The sequence below is a fragment of the Lithobates pipiens genome, unplaced genomic scaffold, assembly GCF_037356315.1.
Source record: "Lithobates pipiens isolate NorthernLeopardFrog02 unplaced genomic scaffold, aLitPip1_a1.2 Scaffold_22, whole genome shotgun sequence".
NCBI classification, from domain to species: domain Eukaryota; kingdom Metazoa; phylum Chordata; class Amphibia; order Anura; family Ranidae; genus Lithobates; species Lithobates pipiens.
In genome coordinates, this window is record NW_027507784.1 from 38,450,374 (window position 1) to 38,467,701 (window position 17,328).

Below are 17,328 nucleotides of genomic sequence, written 5' to 3' on the forward strand. Positions count from 1 at the left end.
AGGACTAGGGATAAGCTCAGGTGTGTTCGCATGGAACACATGCTGAGCCCGCCAGGAAGTCAGTGCAGCGCTGATCACAGGCAGTGAGACATTGCTCCGATGTGCGGCTGCAGAGATTGGGAAATGTCTCACTGCCTGTGATTAGCGCAGCGCTGTGCCGAGTTCCTGGCGGGCTCAGCGCGTGGACCATGCGAACACGCCTGAGCTCATCCCTAATGAGGACACAGGGTGTCGGGGGACATTATATGAGGACATATGGTATGGGGGGGGACATTACATGAGAACATGGAGTCGGGGAGTGGGACATCAGTGATATCCAGGACACAGGAAAGGCCAGGCTTTTACTCCTTATGTACAATATAAATATATACAGAGAGGGTTTCTATTACTATAAAGTGTAAAGTAACGTAAACTGGGACATTTCCTGTTCCAAAAGCCCTACATAACGAAAACAGATGGCAAAAGAAGTCATGTACAGCACAATGCAAACCAAAAAAATGGCTGCGTTCCTTAGAGCGGCGACACCTCGGAAGAGCCAGCCACCTTCCAGTTTCCATGGTGAAGCCAGGGGCACGTGGCGCCGACGTGGAGCCGCCGCCATTTTGTTGTAGCTCGGGCGTTGGGCGGCTCCCACGCATGTACCGGGGAGAGCGCCGCCAGGCGGGTATGGACGGCTCTGGGGAAGGAGAGGTGGGCCGGTGGTGGTGGGGGGATGGGGAAGGGATACACGGCCGCGGTGGGCAGAACAGACGCTGTTGGTGGTCGGTGAGAACTGGAGGGGGAGGAGCCCGCGGCGGCTGTGCGGCCGTTCCCAAAATGCACCGCGGTGTGATCTCTTGCGGATGAGCATAGTGGGGGCTTGTGTGTGCGCTGATAATGACACGGTGTGTTACCCATAGCAACCAGCTATAGGCCTAATCTGGTTTTCAGCATAGACGTGCCAGCTGGAAGGTGATCGGTTGCTATGGGCAACAGAACCTTTCCCATTACTCTCCACTCTATGCAAAACTTTAAAAAGTTTCAGAGAAGAATAGGCAAAAATATCCCTCTCTAGAGGTGCAAAGCTGGTAGAGACATCCCCAAAAAGACTTGCAGCTTTGCAGAGAAAGGAGGTTCTACAAAGTATTGACTCAGGAGGGGCGCCATACAAATACCCCCCACACTTTTCACATATTTATTTGTAAAAAAAAAAATTTAAAACCATTCATTATTTTCCTTCCACTTCACAATTATGTGCGACTTTGTGTTGGTCCATCACATAAAATCCCAATAAAATACATTTACGGTTGTAACCTGACAAAATGTGGGAAATTTCAAGGCACTGTAGTTCATGAAGAAATGCCAGCGCATCAATATTAATCAGCAATGTGGAAATTCTTTATTACGGGGCAGTGAAATATAGCCAGAAAGAATACCAATGCGTTTCATCAGCTCAGTCCTTAAGAGGCGTTCCAGCCAATACATTTTTTTTTTAAAGTCAGCAGATACAAACACTGTAGCTGCTGACTTTTAAAAAGGACACTTACCTTTCCAACGGCTGCCCCTAGGCTGATCCGTTCATCGGCTGCCGGCGCCTCCATCCTAATAAAGGGAAACAGGCAGTGGGGCCTTGCGGCTTCACTGCCTGTTTCCTACTGCACATGCGCCAGTCACGCGGCGCTGTGTGAATGGCCCCGTTGTGTTCTGGGACACACACATGTCCCAGAAGGCAACGGGGGCGCTCACCGAAGAGGAGGAAGCGCCGCGGAATAGGAAGAGGCAGATTAGGAAGACTGCCTAGCAACAGCGTTTCAGGTAAGTGATAATTTTTTTTTTTTTTTAACATTTTATTAATGCTTTTTTTTTTTGGGTGGCCCTCCACTTTAGGACAACATGTTTGGTGTGTTTTTTTTTTTTTATGTCTGTTTTTCACTGTCCTATAATAAAGAATATCCACTTTGCTGATTTATATTGATGTGCTGACATTTCTTCTTGGACATTTTACTGAATCATTCTAAGTTGGGCTCGATCGTCGCCTTTCCCTGGGGATGTCGATATAAACAATCGTTCAGCGCCTGCACTGCTGCTGGTGTCTCAGTGACATCTCGTTCATGTTTACATCTGATCCCCCCACCGTGTCCTTGGGAGAATGACCCCAGTAGGGTGAGCTCCGGGTGTTCGCATGCTCCACGTGCTGAGCCCGCCAGGAAGTGGGCGCTGCGCTAATTACCGGCAATGAGACATTGCCCTATCTGCAGCTGCGCATCGGGGCAATGTCTCACTGCCTGTGATTAGCGCTGCGCCGACCTCCTGGCGGGCTCAGCACGTGGAGTGCGCAAACACGCCGAGGCTCATCCTTAGACCCTAGCATTCAGATGGCCGGTGTCAATCACGTGTCATTTAGGTGTAAACATCAACAAAAAATCTGCCGCTGTGATGCCAGGCAACGGAGCGCAATGACCTCCGTTTCCACCCTCCTGCTGATCTCCGGCCCAGGCACATCCAATCATGCCCGGGTATGCCTGCAGGTCATGTGATTGTAGATAATGACCCCTGTCTAAGCTTCACCTTTTTCTTGTACCTCCCACATTTAGGTGTTCTGGCTGAGGCCAGGTCCGTCCTTGGTGTACCATGCCGTGGCCGCCGTGTCAGGGCCTGCGATCCTGCGTCCTCCACCACCCCCCCGTCATCACGTTTTTTGTATGTGTCGTGACGCTGGGCGTCACCTACCTGGCTCTCGGATTGTACGTCAAGACGCAGCCAGTGAGGGACTTCGATTTCACCCAGGTACGGGCTCCAGGGGACTGGGGGAGGAGGCAGATATGTATAGCGAACGCTAAGGATGAGCTCAGGCGTGTTCGCATGCTCCACGTGCAGAGCCCGCCAGGAAGCCGACGCAGCGCTGTGCTAATCACAGGCAGAGAGACATTGCCCCGATCTCTGCAGCCACTCATTGGGACAATGTCTCACTGCCTGTGATTAGCACAGCGCTGCACCGACTTCCTGGCGGGCTCAGCACGTGGAGCATGCAAACATGCCTGAGTTCATCCTTAGCGAACACTAATGGAAGATTCAACCCAACCAATCAGAAATACCTGCTGGAAGTCATCTGAAGTCTGTTGTATAACAGTTATCATTCATGTATGTCCTTAAAGTGACACTAAAGGTTCATTTAAAAAAAAAATAACAAACATGTCATACTTACCTCCACTGTGCAGCTAGTTTTGCACAGAGTGGCCCCTAACCTGCTCTTCTGGGGTCCCCCGGCTGCTCTCTCGGCTCTTCCCCACATCAGCGCTTCTCCCAGGGGGTTACCTTGTGGGCGCGCTCTTGAGTCCAGCATTCGGCGTCCATAGATGACAAATGCAGGACTCGGCCCCGGTGGCCGCATCATTGGATTTGATTGACAACTGTGGGAGCCAATGGTTGCACTGCTATCAATCTATCCAATCAACAGCCGAGAACCCCCCCCTAGCAGAGAGATGGCACATCCCCATGGGACAAGTTCAAGGGTTTAGGTAAGTAAGGGAGGGGGGATGGGCGGTCACTGACAGGTGGTTTTTCACCTTAATGCATAGGATGCATTAAGGTGAAAAAACACAAACCTTTACAACCTTTTTAAAGGCTATGTCCACCTTTTGCAAAAAACAAAGTACTAAATGTAGCAACATTCATTTTGTGATCAATGTGTATCTACTACTTTTTTTTACAATGAATCCTGCAGCTCATTGCACCCGAATCAGCACATTGCTGCTGAACTACAGAGAGGGAGGAGGGATCCACGGTGCATGCTGCCTGAACTACAGAGTGTCAGGAAGTTATCTGGCGCATCCTGCTGAACTACAGAGAAGAAGGAGGGATCCAGGGTGCATGCTGCTGTGAACTACAGAGAGGGAGGAAGGATACCTGGTGCACTCTGCTGAACTACAGAGAAGAAGGAGGGATCCAGGGTGCATGCCGCTGTGAACTACAGAGAGGGAGGAAGGATACCTGGTGCACTCTGCTGAACTACAGAGAGGGAGGAGGGATCCACGTTGCATGCTGCCTGAACTACAGAGCGGGAGGGGGGATCCACGGTGCATGCTGCCTGAACTACAGAGAGGGAGGAAGGTTATCTGGCGCACCTTGCTAAACTACAGAGAAGAAGGAGGGATCCAGGGTGCATGCTGCTGTGAACTATAGAGAGAGAGGAAGGATACCTGGTGCACTCTGCTGAACTACAGAGAGGGAGGAGGGATCCACGTTGCATGCTGCCTGAACTACAGAGAGGGAGGGGGGATCCACGGTGCATGCTGACTGAACTACAGAGAGGGAGAGGGGATCCATGGTGCATGCTGCCTGAACTACAGAGAGGGAGGAAGGTTATCTGGCGCACCTTGCTAAACTACAGAGAAGAAGGAGGGATCCAGGGTGCATGCTGCTGTGAACTACAGAGGGAGGAAGGATATCTGGCACACTGCTGAACTACAGAGAGGGAGGGGGGATCCACGTTGCATGCTGCCTGAACTACAGAGAGGGAGGAGGGATCCACGTTGCATGATGCCTGAACTACAGAGAGGGAGGGGGGATCCACGGTGCATGCTGCCTGAACTACAGAGAGGGAGGGGGATCCACGGTGCATGCTGCCTGAACTACAGAGAGGGAGGAAGGTTATCTGGTGCACCTTGCTGAACTACAGAGAGGGAGGGGGATCCACGGTGCATGCTGCCTAAACTACAGAGAAGAAGGAGGGATCCAGGGTGCATGCTGCTGTGAACTACAGAGAGGGAGGACGGATCCACGGTGCATGCTGCCTGAACTACAGAGGGAGGAAGGATATCTGGCACACCCTGCTGAACTACAGAGAGGGAGGAAGGTTATCTGGTGCACCTTGCTGAACTACAGAGAGGGAGGAAGGATCCACGGTGCATGCTGCCTGAACTACAGAGAAGGAGGAAGTATCCCTAGTGTGTGCTGTTAAACTGTAGGTCAGGAAGAGGGAGGAAGAATCCCTGGCATGCACTGTTGAAGCATAGTTCTGCTACACAGCACAGCCCTGTCAGGCAGAGCAGATCAAATTTTTCTCTTTCGAGGTTCAGTAACATTTACAGGTCTTGCTCCTGCCCCAGCCTGTAATGGAACAGTGAAAGTAGCAGACTGATGAGCTTATCTCTCTGTCACTCTGCTCTCTACTCCTAGCAGCATACTTCTTGTTAGCAGTTGAGTCCCCCCCCTGTGTGGTTCCAGTGCAAAAAAATAAATAAATAACTTGACAATGAGAGGCTTAGTATGATATACATGGCTAATTCCTGGTTTCTCTTCCTTTTTTAGGACTGGAGGGACATCCTCCAAGCCCTCAGTGCGGGTAAGGTCTGTGCTCAGGGTAACAGTAGCCGACACATCACCACTGTGGATGGGACTAGGGCTGTGAATCCTGAGGACAGCGCCAATGTGTCCGTCCTGGTCACTATTGCTGTCTCTCCATGGCAACTAGCGCTTAATCACAGCAGCTTGCAGATAATAACAACTGGCGCTCAGCTTGGAATGAAAGGTCAGTTTGAGACCCGTACTTGGTTTATGAATGAATGAATGTTATATGTCTTACTACACTCGGCAAGGGTGCCATTCACAAAGCACTTTGGTTTATTCTCAATGAATGCAAAGCATTTTTTGATTGGACAAGGTGGAGAATGTGCTGTCACTACCCCACCTCTCCACCTTGTCTAATCAGAGAACACCTTGTACTGATTAAGAATAATACACTGCTCAAAAAAATTGAAGGAACACTTTGAAAACACATCAGATCTCAATGGGGAAATATATCATGCTGCATATTCTGCTGATATGGACTGGGTAATGTGTTAGGAACGAAAGGACGCCACATTGTTTGATGGAAATGAAAATTATCAACCTACAGAGGGCTGAATTCAAAGACACCCCCCGAAAATCAAAGTGAAAAAATGATGCAGCAGGCTTGTCCATTTTACTGAAATTTCATTGCAGCAACTCACAATGGTCTTCAGTAGTTTGTATGGCCCCCATGTGCTTGTATGTATGCCTGACATTGTCGGGACATGCGCCTAATGAGACGACGTGGTGTACTGGGGTATTTTCTCCCAGACCTGGACCAGAGCATCACTGAGCTCCTGAACAGACTGAGGTGCAACCTGGCAGCTTCAAATGGACCAAAACATAATGTTCCAGAGATGTTCTATTGGATTTAGATCAGGTGAGCGTGGGGGCCATTCAATGGTATCAATTCCTTCATCCTCCAGGAACTGGCTGCATACTCTTGCCACATGAGGCCGAGCATTGTCATCCACCAGGCAGAACCCAGGACCCACTGCACCAGCGTAGGGTCTGACAATGGGTCCAGGGATTTCATCCCGATACCTAATGGCAATCAGGGTGCCATTGTCTAGCCTGTAGAGGTCTGTGTCCCCCTCCATGGATAGGCCTCCCCAGACCATCATTGGCCCATCACCAAACCGGTCATGCTGAACAATGTTACAGGAAGCATAACGTTCTCCACGACTTCTCCAGACCCTTTCATGTCTGTCACATGTGCTCAGGGTGAAGCTGATCTCATCTGTGAAAAGCACAGGGCACCAGTGGCAGACCTGCCAGTTCTGGTGTTCAATGGCAAAAGCCAGTCAGTGCCAGAAAGTGAGCACATGGCCCACTAGAGGATGTCGAGCCCTCAGGCCACCCTCATGAAGTCTGTTTCTGATTGTTTGGTCAGAGATATTCACACCAGTGGCCTGCTGGAGGTCATTTTGTAGGTCTCTGGCGGTGCTCATCCTGTTCCTCCTTGCACAAAGGTGCAGGACCTGGAAGACAGCGGCGATCACTGTAGAAGGGGCAACTAATACAGTGTATCTCCACTTCCACAGCGCTCCCACAGGTGAGGCATATGCATATTTGCATTGGACCAAGCTGGAATCCACCCATACGTAAAGAGGAACTGCAGTCGGCTCACTTAATTTGTAATAAAAACATCTGCCATTCTGAAGCTTCCGTCCAACCACTTTGCATATTATTTTATAAATACTCTGATTCTGTACTTGCCAAATATGCTGCAGAAATCTCCCTCCACTGAGTCTGGCTGCATCCATTTTAACTGTGGGCAGCTGCTGCCTGTTCCTGGATTTACACAGATGCACACCTCCAGCTCTGCAGCCTGCAGCTCTCATTGGTCCTCTTATGACTCACCCCTCCTCCCATCCCAGCAAACTCTCATGCATGATGTCATAAGCCTAGGCTTTTTACCAGACAAGAAAGAGAAAGTATAAGGTATTTACTGGCAGAAAAAAAATGTTTTACTATCCAAAGTTAAAACAATAAGGGCAGAAGATTTAATACATGAAAAGTTGAAAAAATGACTGATCTTTAAGGATCTTTATTTTGGCCATGTGACTGTAATGTTCTGTCTCATTGGACTTGAAAATAAAAATCTGTATGCTGGTATATGTTAGCTATGCAAATTGAGCCTAATGTTTTTTGCATTCACTCTGCAGCCCCTAAGATCATCCCTGGCTGCTGTTGGCCGTAGTTGCTGAGATTTACAGTTCAGGAAATGCTACACATTGTGAGTGGAGATCTTGTGACCAGATCTTCCTGTGTGGTGTCCTGTGTTTCCTCATACCAGAACACCGCGCACGATTCCCACCCCTTCGAGACAGCATTTCATTCTGAACACTGAAGGGGTACTCTGGTGTAAAAGGCTCACTAAGCTAAGATAAGGATCCTTATTTTCAAAAGAATAAAGTGACAGTCCTTTTCAGATGTCCAATGACATGTCACAAATTACAGTGCCAGGAAGTTCGATGGGTTGACTGCGCCACCAGGGGTGACAGCAGACTAGAATGGCGTGAAGCACAGACTGGCAATAACAAAGACGACAGTTGCATTAATAATGCTGTCTGTACAGAAATATATATGTGATGTAACCCCTATTTGATGCATTGTATGATTGTTCTTTATGTGCACAATAAAAAATCTTCTTTATAAAAAAACCCAAAGAAGACAGACTAATGATAAGTCTCATACTCCCCAGCTCCAGGATCCTGCACCCATTCATCTCTATGGCATGTGGGTTTCAGCTAGGTGTCACCTGGAGCACCAGTGTCACAGTCAATAAGGAGACAGCTTTCTTGTTTCACATGGATTTAAATTGCAAGTAATGGCTTGACGTTTGAGTTATGTGGTGCAACACTTTAGCCATGACCCCCCTTTCTGCAGCAGTATTTACCCCTATGCCTGACTTCAGTGTACACCGAGATTCTAGTGGAAACATGATTCCAGTGTATCCAGTGCACCCAGTGTACCCTTGAACTCCAGTATACCTAGGGGTTGATTTGAGTGCAGTGCACAGTCTATTTGCCTTTAGTAAATCAATCCCCAGGTGTACTGGAGTTCAAGGGTACATGGGGTGCACAGGAGACACCAGGGGGTTGATTTACTAAAGGCAAATAGACAATGCACTTTGCAAAGTGCAGTTGCACCAAAGTTTAGGAAATGAGGTAAAGCTTCACGTTGCAAAGAATACCCAATCACCTGCAAGAAAAAAATAAAATGCATTTTTGCCTGCACATGATTGGATGATGGAAGTTAGCAGAGCTTTTGCTCGTTTACTAAGCTCTGGAGCAACTGCACTTTTCAAAGTGCACAGTCTGTTTGCCTTTAGTAACTCAACCCCCTAGTGTCTCCTGTGTGTCTCCTGTGTGCCCCGGTGTACCCTTGAACTCCAGTATACCTAGTGTATTCTGTGCACCCAGTGTACCTTGAACTCCAGTACTCCTAGTGTCTTCTGTGTATCCGGTGTATCTTGAATCCAGTACACCTAGTGTCTCCTGTGCTCCTGGTGTGTCTTGTGACTCCAGTGTGCTAGTGCGCCTAGAGTCTCCTGTACACCCCGGCCAGTGACTCCACTGTGCCCACTCTACCCAATGCCTTATGTGCACCCAGTACATCTAGTGACACCAGTGTGCCCTTGTCTTCAGTGCACTCCAGAGCATCCTATGTCATCTAGTGACTTTAGTGCATCCCTGTTTGCCCCAACTCCAGTGCACCCTGGAGTATCCTGTGTCATCTAGTGACTACTAGTACGTTTCTGTGACACCTGTGTTTCCACACAGTCTCTGGCATGCTCTCCAGTCATTTAGCCTGCTATGCTCCAATTTCTGTACCCACTGCTGACTCTCTACCCTAAATTCTACTCCTGAAATCGCCCAGACTCTCCTCCTCCTAGTCTATATGGACCCCTGTCTGTGACACTAAGGTTAGATACAGAACAGCCAAGTTTAATTGCCGTCCAAAGAATTTAGAGCAGTAATCCAGGATATGAAAAGGTCAGATATACCTCTATTCAAGGCATCAGTAGGCAGACTGGCACAGAAGGGAATGTTCAGCAATCTACCTAAACTCTCCTAATTAGGGCAGGTGTGCTATGCAGAGACATGAGCTATAGTGCTGGATAACATCCAGCAGATGGTGACGGCACAAGGCTGATCATTCCGTACAGTCATATGGCTAAAAATAAAGACCTTTATTCTTGTTAAAGCTTTGTAAATTGAACTTATCTTGAGTCAATATTGCAAGAATTCCATGGAAGTAATATGCCATATTATGTTCTTTACATACTTGTTCTATGTTATTTCGATTGTATTCCATAAAAAGCTTATTGCATTCTCCTCTAGTAGCTGACAGTACAGCTGGCATCCCTGCTAGCTTAATGCTGAGAAACCCAAACCCTCATTTTTTAATTTCTTAAAAACCTGGAGTTTCTCAGATCACATTTCCATGTATATTTTTACTGTAGATTCCTTTTAGAGCGTCTCTCCCTGGAGTTTGGTGTGTCCTCCCCTCCATGAGGTGTTTACACATCTCCTTTTGTATTGCACAATTTTCTGTCTTTACAGATTCCAGTGAGGACACCCCTCTGACCATTACTCTGACCTCGTATTGGGGGTCCATCCAGTGTAATGACAGTGAAATGGAGTGCGCTGTGAAATACTGTGTGAGCTTGATCGGCCCTCGGGAGCTTCTGCCAAAGACGACGTAAGTGGGAGCTGTGTTGTACACAGTGAATGTTATGGCTACAGAGATCATCACAAGGAGACTGTCACCTGACCCTGTCTGGTTTGGAAACCTTTACCTGCTTCTGTTCTGTAGATACTGAGAGTCATCCCAGTGCACTTGCTAAACTCTTTTAAAATCAGTTCTAGTTTCTGCTTTTACTATAGCTGCATGATCATTTGTAATGCAGTAATAACGAACAATGGCAGCATCCCTTTACCTTGTGTGACACATTCACCTCCTCCCATATCCAGTGCTGGGTCTCCTATCCTGCACATAACTACTGGTACCCTCTGGTTCAGCCAGAGTTCTGGTGCTGCAGCCAATTAGGAGGCAGCTGTCCCGATTAGTGCAGCTTAAAATGACAAAGAAGTGCATAGCCCGGTGTACAAGCAACATAGGAGCCCATCTGCTGATGTTCCTTACCTAGCTCCACGTGCCTTGAGCCACCAGCCTGCACCCTATGACTTACAGTGACCCTAGAGCATCCTGCATCACCCAGTGACCTCCACAGCATTCTACCCAGTGGGTGACACGGGATGCTCTGGGGTGAGTGGATTATACAGAATGCTCTGGGGTCACTGGGTAAAACCCCAGAGCATCCCGTGTCACCCAGTGACCCCATTACCCAGTTATCCCAGAGCATCCCGTGTCACCCAGTGATCCCAGAGCATCCCGTGTCGCCCAGTGACCCCAGGGCATCCCATGTCACCCAGTGACCCCATTACCCAGTGATCCCAGAGCATCCTGTGTCACCCAGTAACCCCATCACCCAGTGATCCCAGAGCATCCCGTGTCACCCAATGACCCCATCACCCAGTGACCCCAGGGCATCCCATGTCACCCAGTTACCTCAGGGCATCCCATGTCACCCAGTGAACCCAGAGCATCCCGTATCACCAAGTGATCCCAGAGCATCCCATGTCACCCAGTGACCCCAGAGCATTCTGTGTGACCCCTTGACTCCATCACCCAGTGACCCCAGAGCATCCTGTTTTACCCAGTGACCCCAGAGCATTCTGTATAATCCACTCACCCCAGAGCATCCCGTGTCACCCAGTGACCCCAGAGCATCCCGTTTCACCCAGTGGCCCCCAGAGCATTCTGTGTCACCCAGTGACCCCATCACCCAGTGCCCCCAGAGCATCCTGTGTCACCCAGTGACCCCAGAGCATCCTACTTCATCCAGTGACCTGGAAGCATCCTGTGTAATGCCCTGTACACACGATCGGATTTTACGACAACAAATATTGGATGTGAGCTTTTTGGCGGAAAGTCCGACCGTGTGTATGCTCCATCGGACATTTGTTGGTGGACTTTCCGCCAACAAATGTTGGCTAGCATGTTCTCAAATTTTCCGCCAATAAATGTGTGTTGTCGGATTTTCCGATCATGTGTACACAAGTTTGTAAAAAAAAGTCCAAAGTACAAACACGCCTGCTCGGAATCAATGCTCACCAAACTCAACATTAGCAGAAGGAGCCCAAAAGGTGGCGCATAACTATTGACTATTGTACGTCACTACGTTCGTAATTGTTTGCAAACATTTGTGTGACCGTGTGTATACAAGACAAGTTGGAGCCAACAACCTTCGAACAAAATTCCACGGTTTTGTTGTCGGAAAGTCTGATCGTGTGTACGGGGCATTACTCAGTGACCCCACAGAATTCAGTTTAATCCACTGATTTAGGAACATCCTGTGTCATCTTAGGCCTCCAGTAGTGCCTTAGCACCTCGGCAACACCCCATTCCATGACACTGTGTAGGTATTTGCCCAGACTCTCAGTGTATTATACCTAAAGACTTTTCAGAGAATATCTGCAATTTGAACTCAAGCTCTTTGCAAAATTTTGGAAGATGTTATATTCTAGTTATAGGAGTATAATAAAAATTCGATGAATCACTTTCTAAGGATTGGATATTGTTTCTATCCATCAGTAGCTGGGGTACCAATTACATGTATTGGTCCAACTTTTTTTAATATAGCTGGAGCTGCCCCTTAAAGGTAAATTAAACAGAACAGCATTTATCTCCATTCCAGCAATGCAACATTCATAAGCTCTTTCCCTGGGATTAGTATTTTTTGCCATTTTGATTGGCCTACTCAAGATGAAGTAAGTCCTGTGTGTGCACTTAGGAGTTAATTCATCCCAGCACAAAGGCATGCCGAGAGTAAACAAATTTGCTGCGTTTCAATATACAAATAGCGTCACGGCTCGATTTCTTAGAACGGATACATTTTTGCTTTCTTGCAACCATGGCAACAGTATATGTTTTTTTTTTATTCTCCTCCTACTGGTCCTGCAATGTGTATATATTACAGCCATCCTTGCAATAGTCATAGGTTTACTCCACTATGACTTTCATCTTTCCGCTTAGCACATACCTGTACATTGAAAGATTTCAGCAAGTGCACTGAGAATAATGGTTGCTATATCTACAGAACAGAAGCAGGTAAGGATCTGCCTTATTGTTTTCTACACTCCTCCAATGTCCTTAGCTGACAGGGAGGGAATGCCACTGCCTCACACACAACACTGCCACGATGACATGTTGTCTTCTTCTTAAAGATGGTCCCGTCAATGTCCCGTGAGCGGTCCCGGTGTCCCATCCGTCCCAGAGATGTATGTGCTGGAAACAGAACCTCGCGCTTCCACCAAGTGTCTTGTGTATAATGAAGGCCTGATACAGAATGTCATATCTAAGGTAAGGAACGCTTCCATCACAGGCACGCTCTGAAATATCCATTTACAACCAAGTTTCTCAACCTTTTTTCTATCCCAGCACCCATCCTTTAAAAGTATGAAAAATCTCGAGGCCTTCCCCAGTCTAAAATGTAAAAAATGTAAATGTTACTTATCAATGGGAAACCTCATCCTGGGACAATGCATACAACCGCTTTGATGAAATTAACTTCTCATCAGAAGCCCCCCAACACATCAGAGTCCCCATTTATATTAGAGTCACTGTTTCAACAACAGAGACCCCCCTTTATATCAGAGGCCTAGCATTACATCAGAGGCCTAGCATTACATCAGAGGCCTAGCATTACATCAGAGGCCTAGCATTACATCAGAGGCCTAGCATTACATCAGAGGCTTAGCATTACATCAGAGGCCTAGCATGACATCAGAGGTCCCCCCTTCATATCAGAGGTCCCTCATCAAATCAAGTCGCCTCTTCATATCAGAGGTCCTCTCATCAGATCACAGGTTCCCACTTCACTTTAGAGGATCTCCATAACATCAGAGGTCCCCCCTCCATATCAGTGGCCCTCCATCACATCAGAGGTCCCCCATCACATCAAAGGTCGCCTCACCACATTAGAGGGTCCCTATCACATCAGAGGTCCCCTTTCACATCAGAGATCACCTCATCACATCAGTGGTCACCTCATCAAATCGCAGGTCCCCCCCATCATTCTCAGAGGCCTCTCATCACATTAGAGGTCCTCAATCAAATCCAAGGTCCCCCTTTCATATCAGAGGCCTCTTATCACATGAGAGGTCCCCCCTTCATATCAGAGGTCCCCCCATCACATGAGAGGTCCCCCCATCACATGAGAGGTCCCCCCATCACATCAGAGATCCCCCTTCATATCAGAGGCCCCTCATAAAATCAGGTCACCTCTTCATACCAGAGGTCCCCTCATCCAAAAAGAAAACCCCCCTCCATATCAGGGGTCCCCCCAAAACATCAGAGATCCCCCCTTCATATCAGAGGCCCCTCATAAAATCAAGTTGCCTCTTCATACCAGAGGTCCCCCTTCCATATCAGAGGTCCCCCTTCCATATCAGAGGTCCCCCTTCCATATCAGAGGTCCCCCTTCCATATCAGAGGTCCCCCTTCCATATCAGAGGTCCCCCTTCCATATCAGAGGTCCCCTTTCCATATCAGAGGTCCCCCTTCCATATCAGAGGTCCCCCTTCCATATCAGAGGTCCCCCTTCCATATCAGAGGTCCCCCTTTCATATCAGAGGTCCCCCTTTCATATCAGAGGTCCCCCTTTCATATCAGAGGTCCCCCTTTCATATCAGAGGTCCCCCTTCCATATCAGAGGTCCCCCTTCCATATCAGAGGTCCCCCTTCCATATCAGAGGTCCCCCTTCCATATCAGAGGTCCCCCTTCCATATCAGAGGTCCCCCTTCCATATCAGAGGTCCCCCTTCCATATCAGAGGTCCCCCCATCACATCAGAGATCCCCCCCATCACATCAGAGATCCCCCCCATCACATCAGAGATCCCCCCCATCACATCAGAGATCCCCCCCATCACATCAGAGATCCCCCCCATCACATCAGAGATCCCCCCCATCACATCAGAGATCCCCCCCATCACATCAGAGATCCCCCCCATCACATCAGAGATCCCCCCCATCACATCAGAGATCCCCCCCATCACATCAGAGATCCCCCCCATCACATCAGAGATCCCCCCCATCACATCAGAGATCCCCCCCATCACATGAGAGGTCCCCCCATCACATCAGAGACCCCCCCCTTCATATCAGAGGCCCCTCATAAAATCAGATCACCTCTTCATAACAGAGGTCCCCCATCACATTAGAGGACCCTCATCACATCAAAGGTCACCTCACCACATTAGAGGTTCCCTATCACATCCAAGGCCCCTCTTCATATCAGAGGTAACCTCATCATATCAGAGTTCACCCATCACATCAGAGATCCCCCCTTCATATCAGAGGCCCCTCATCACATCAGAGGTTGCCTCATCACATCAGAGGTTGCCTCATCACATCAGAGGTTGCCTCATCACATCAGAGGTTGCCTCATCACATCAGAGGTTGCCTCATCACATCAGAGGTTGCCTCATCACATCAGAGGTTGCCTCATCACATCAGAGGTTGCCTCATCACATCAGAGGTCCCCCATCACATCAGAGGTCCCCCATCACATCAGAGGTCCCCCATCACATCAGAGGTCCCCCATCACATCAGAGGCCCCCCTTCACATCAAAGGTCCCTCATCAAATCAGGTGACCTCTTCATATCAAAGGCCCCTTCATCACATCAGAGGTCCCCCCATCACATCAGAGGTCCCCCTTCATATTAGAGGTCCCTCATCAAATCTGACAACCTGATTTGATGAGGGGCCTCTGATACGAAGGGGGCACCACATCAGAGGCCCCTCGTCACATCCGACGACCTGATTTGATGAGGGGCCTCCGTTATGAAGGAGGCACCACATCAGAGGTCCCCCATCACAACAGAGGTCCCTCTTCACATCAAAGGTCCCTCATCAAATCAGGGGACCTCTTCATATCAAAGGCCCCTTCATCACATCAGAGGTCCCCCTTCATATTAGAGGTCCTCTTCATATCAGGTAGCCTCTTCATATCAGAGGCCCCTCATCACATGAGAGGTCCCCTCATCACATGAGAGGTCCCCTCATCACATGAGAGGTCCCCTCATCACATGAGAGGTCCCCTCATCACATGAGAGGTCCCCTCATCACATGAGAGGTCCCCTCATCACATGAGAGGTCCCCTCATCACATGAGAGGTCCCCTCATCACATCAGAGGTCCCCTCATCACATCAGAGGTCCTCCCCCCCTCCATATCAGAGGTCCTCCCCCCCTCCATATCAGAGGTCCTCCCCCCTCCATATCAGAGGTCCTCCCCCCCTCCATATCAGAGGTCCTCCCCCCCCCTCCATATCAGAGGTCCTCCCCCCCCTCCATATCAGAGGTCCCCCCCCCCTCCATATCAGAGCCCCCCCCCCCCTCCATATCAGTGGTCCCCCCCCTCCATATCCGAGGGTCCCAATCACATCCAAGGTCCTCCATCACATCAGAGGTCGCCTCACCACATCAGAGGCCCCCCCCCCAAATTATATCAGAGGTCCCCACTTCACTTTAGAAGACCTCCATCACATCAGAGGTGCCCTCATCACATCAGAGGTCCACCCTCCATATCAGAGGCCCCTAATCACATATGATGACCTGATTTGATGAGGGACCTCTGATATGAAGGGGGCACCACATCAGAGGCCCCTCGTCACATCCGACGACCTGATTTGATGAGGGGCCTCCGTTATGAAGGAGGCACCACATCAGAGGACCCCCATCACATCAGAGGCCCCCCCCTTAATATCAGAGGCCCCTCATCACATAAGAGGCCCCCCTTCACTTTAGAGGTTCCCCCATCACATTAAAGGCCCCCCACCACATCAAAGGTCCCCACTTCACAATAGAGGACCTCCATCACATCAGAGCCCCCCCCCCTTCATATCAGAGGCCCCTTATCACATTACAGGCCCCATCCCATCAGAGCCCCATGCACTTAACACAAATACATGATACAGCAGATGCATATATCAGACATATGAAATGTTGGAGTAACATACACTTTAAAGCTATGTCTTAGAGGAAAAGGCTTTAATACACTTGCGGTTCCTCGCCGCCTGGGCTGCCAGCGTTCTTCTGTCCTCTCTGACACCCTGGGATGGGGGAAGACCCTTGTCTTCCTTACATTTGTGCAGGACTATGGGTCCTGCATTGCACTTGATGTGCCTGCCAGCCAGAGCATCACAGAGAAGAGGGGAATGGGCCTACAGAAGGAGGAAGCTTGCCGGAGCAAGGAATGAGGTAAAACTAGATTTAAAGTGGTTGCAGACCCTTCCATATACCCAGGGAAGTGGCTGGCCTCAGGTGTTACACAGAGATGTCTCCTATAATGACACGGGGGGTCAGCTGGAGGGACCAGTGAGAGCTGTGGGGTACCCAGGTTATCTGGTATGTGCAGGGAGCAGGACACAAAGTGGGGACATTCATGACATAGGGAGGTGTGTGTGGTGTCCTTACTGACATTCTTTTACACAGCAGTATAGAGCGATCCTCTACAATGCGATCACTTATCATCTCTCTTGCAGGAAGACGTGGCCCTTTGTGCTCAGCGACTGCGTGATGCTGCCCTGGTCATCCTCTTCCTAGGGCTCCTGTTGATGGTAATGTTTGCGCTCTGTACCCCTCCTTTCAAAGAGAAGAAGACAAGCGGACCTCTCTGACATAACACAATGGGAATCCAGAGATCTGTGTCGTGGACGAAAAATAAAATCAATAATTTCCATTGGTGTTGTGTCTGTTATTGTTATCTGCCATTTACTTTAAATCTGACCTCCAGCCTTTTCTTCAGTCTTGCACAGTTGTACCGGCTCCTCTCCTGGACTGAAATGGCTTCTTCTGATTTCACTGCACACTGTGAGCTTCTCACAAAGTGCATTAAACTGCAGCAGGTCAGATAGGGCCCACCTCATTTCCTGGCTGTAGGACCT

General features: G+C 49.0%; 1 protein-coding gene across 4 annotated transcripts; it reads left to right on the forward strand.

The window, feature by feature from the left end:
- Positions 1-562: 562 nt before the first annotated feature.
- Positions 563-17,123, forward strand: TMEM219 (transmembrane protein 219). Of its 4 annotated transcripts, none has more exons than XM_077447369.1 (6): positions 563-664; positions 2,574-2,766; positions 5,290-5,509; positions 9,879-10,017; positions 12,606-12,741; positions 16,927-17,123. In XM_077447369.1, exons 2-6 carry the CDS (start codon positions 2,611-2,613, stop codon positions 17,059-17,061), a joined length of 786 nt encoding a protein of 261 aa, XP_077303495.1. In that variant the 5' UTR covers positions 563-664; positions 2,574-2,610; the 3' UTR covers positions 17,062-17,123. The 4 variants fall into 4 exon arrangements, with proteins under 4 accessions (XP_077303495.1, XP_077303498.1, XP_077303496.1 ...); XM_077447372.1 differs by lacking the exon at positions 563-664 and adding an exon at positions 668-690; XM_077447370.1 differs by lacking the exon at positions 563-664 and adding an exon at positions 735-884.
- Positions 17,124-17,328: the final 205 nt, after the last annotated feature.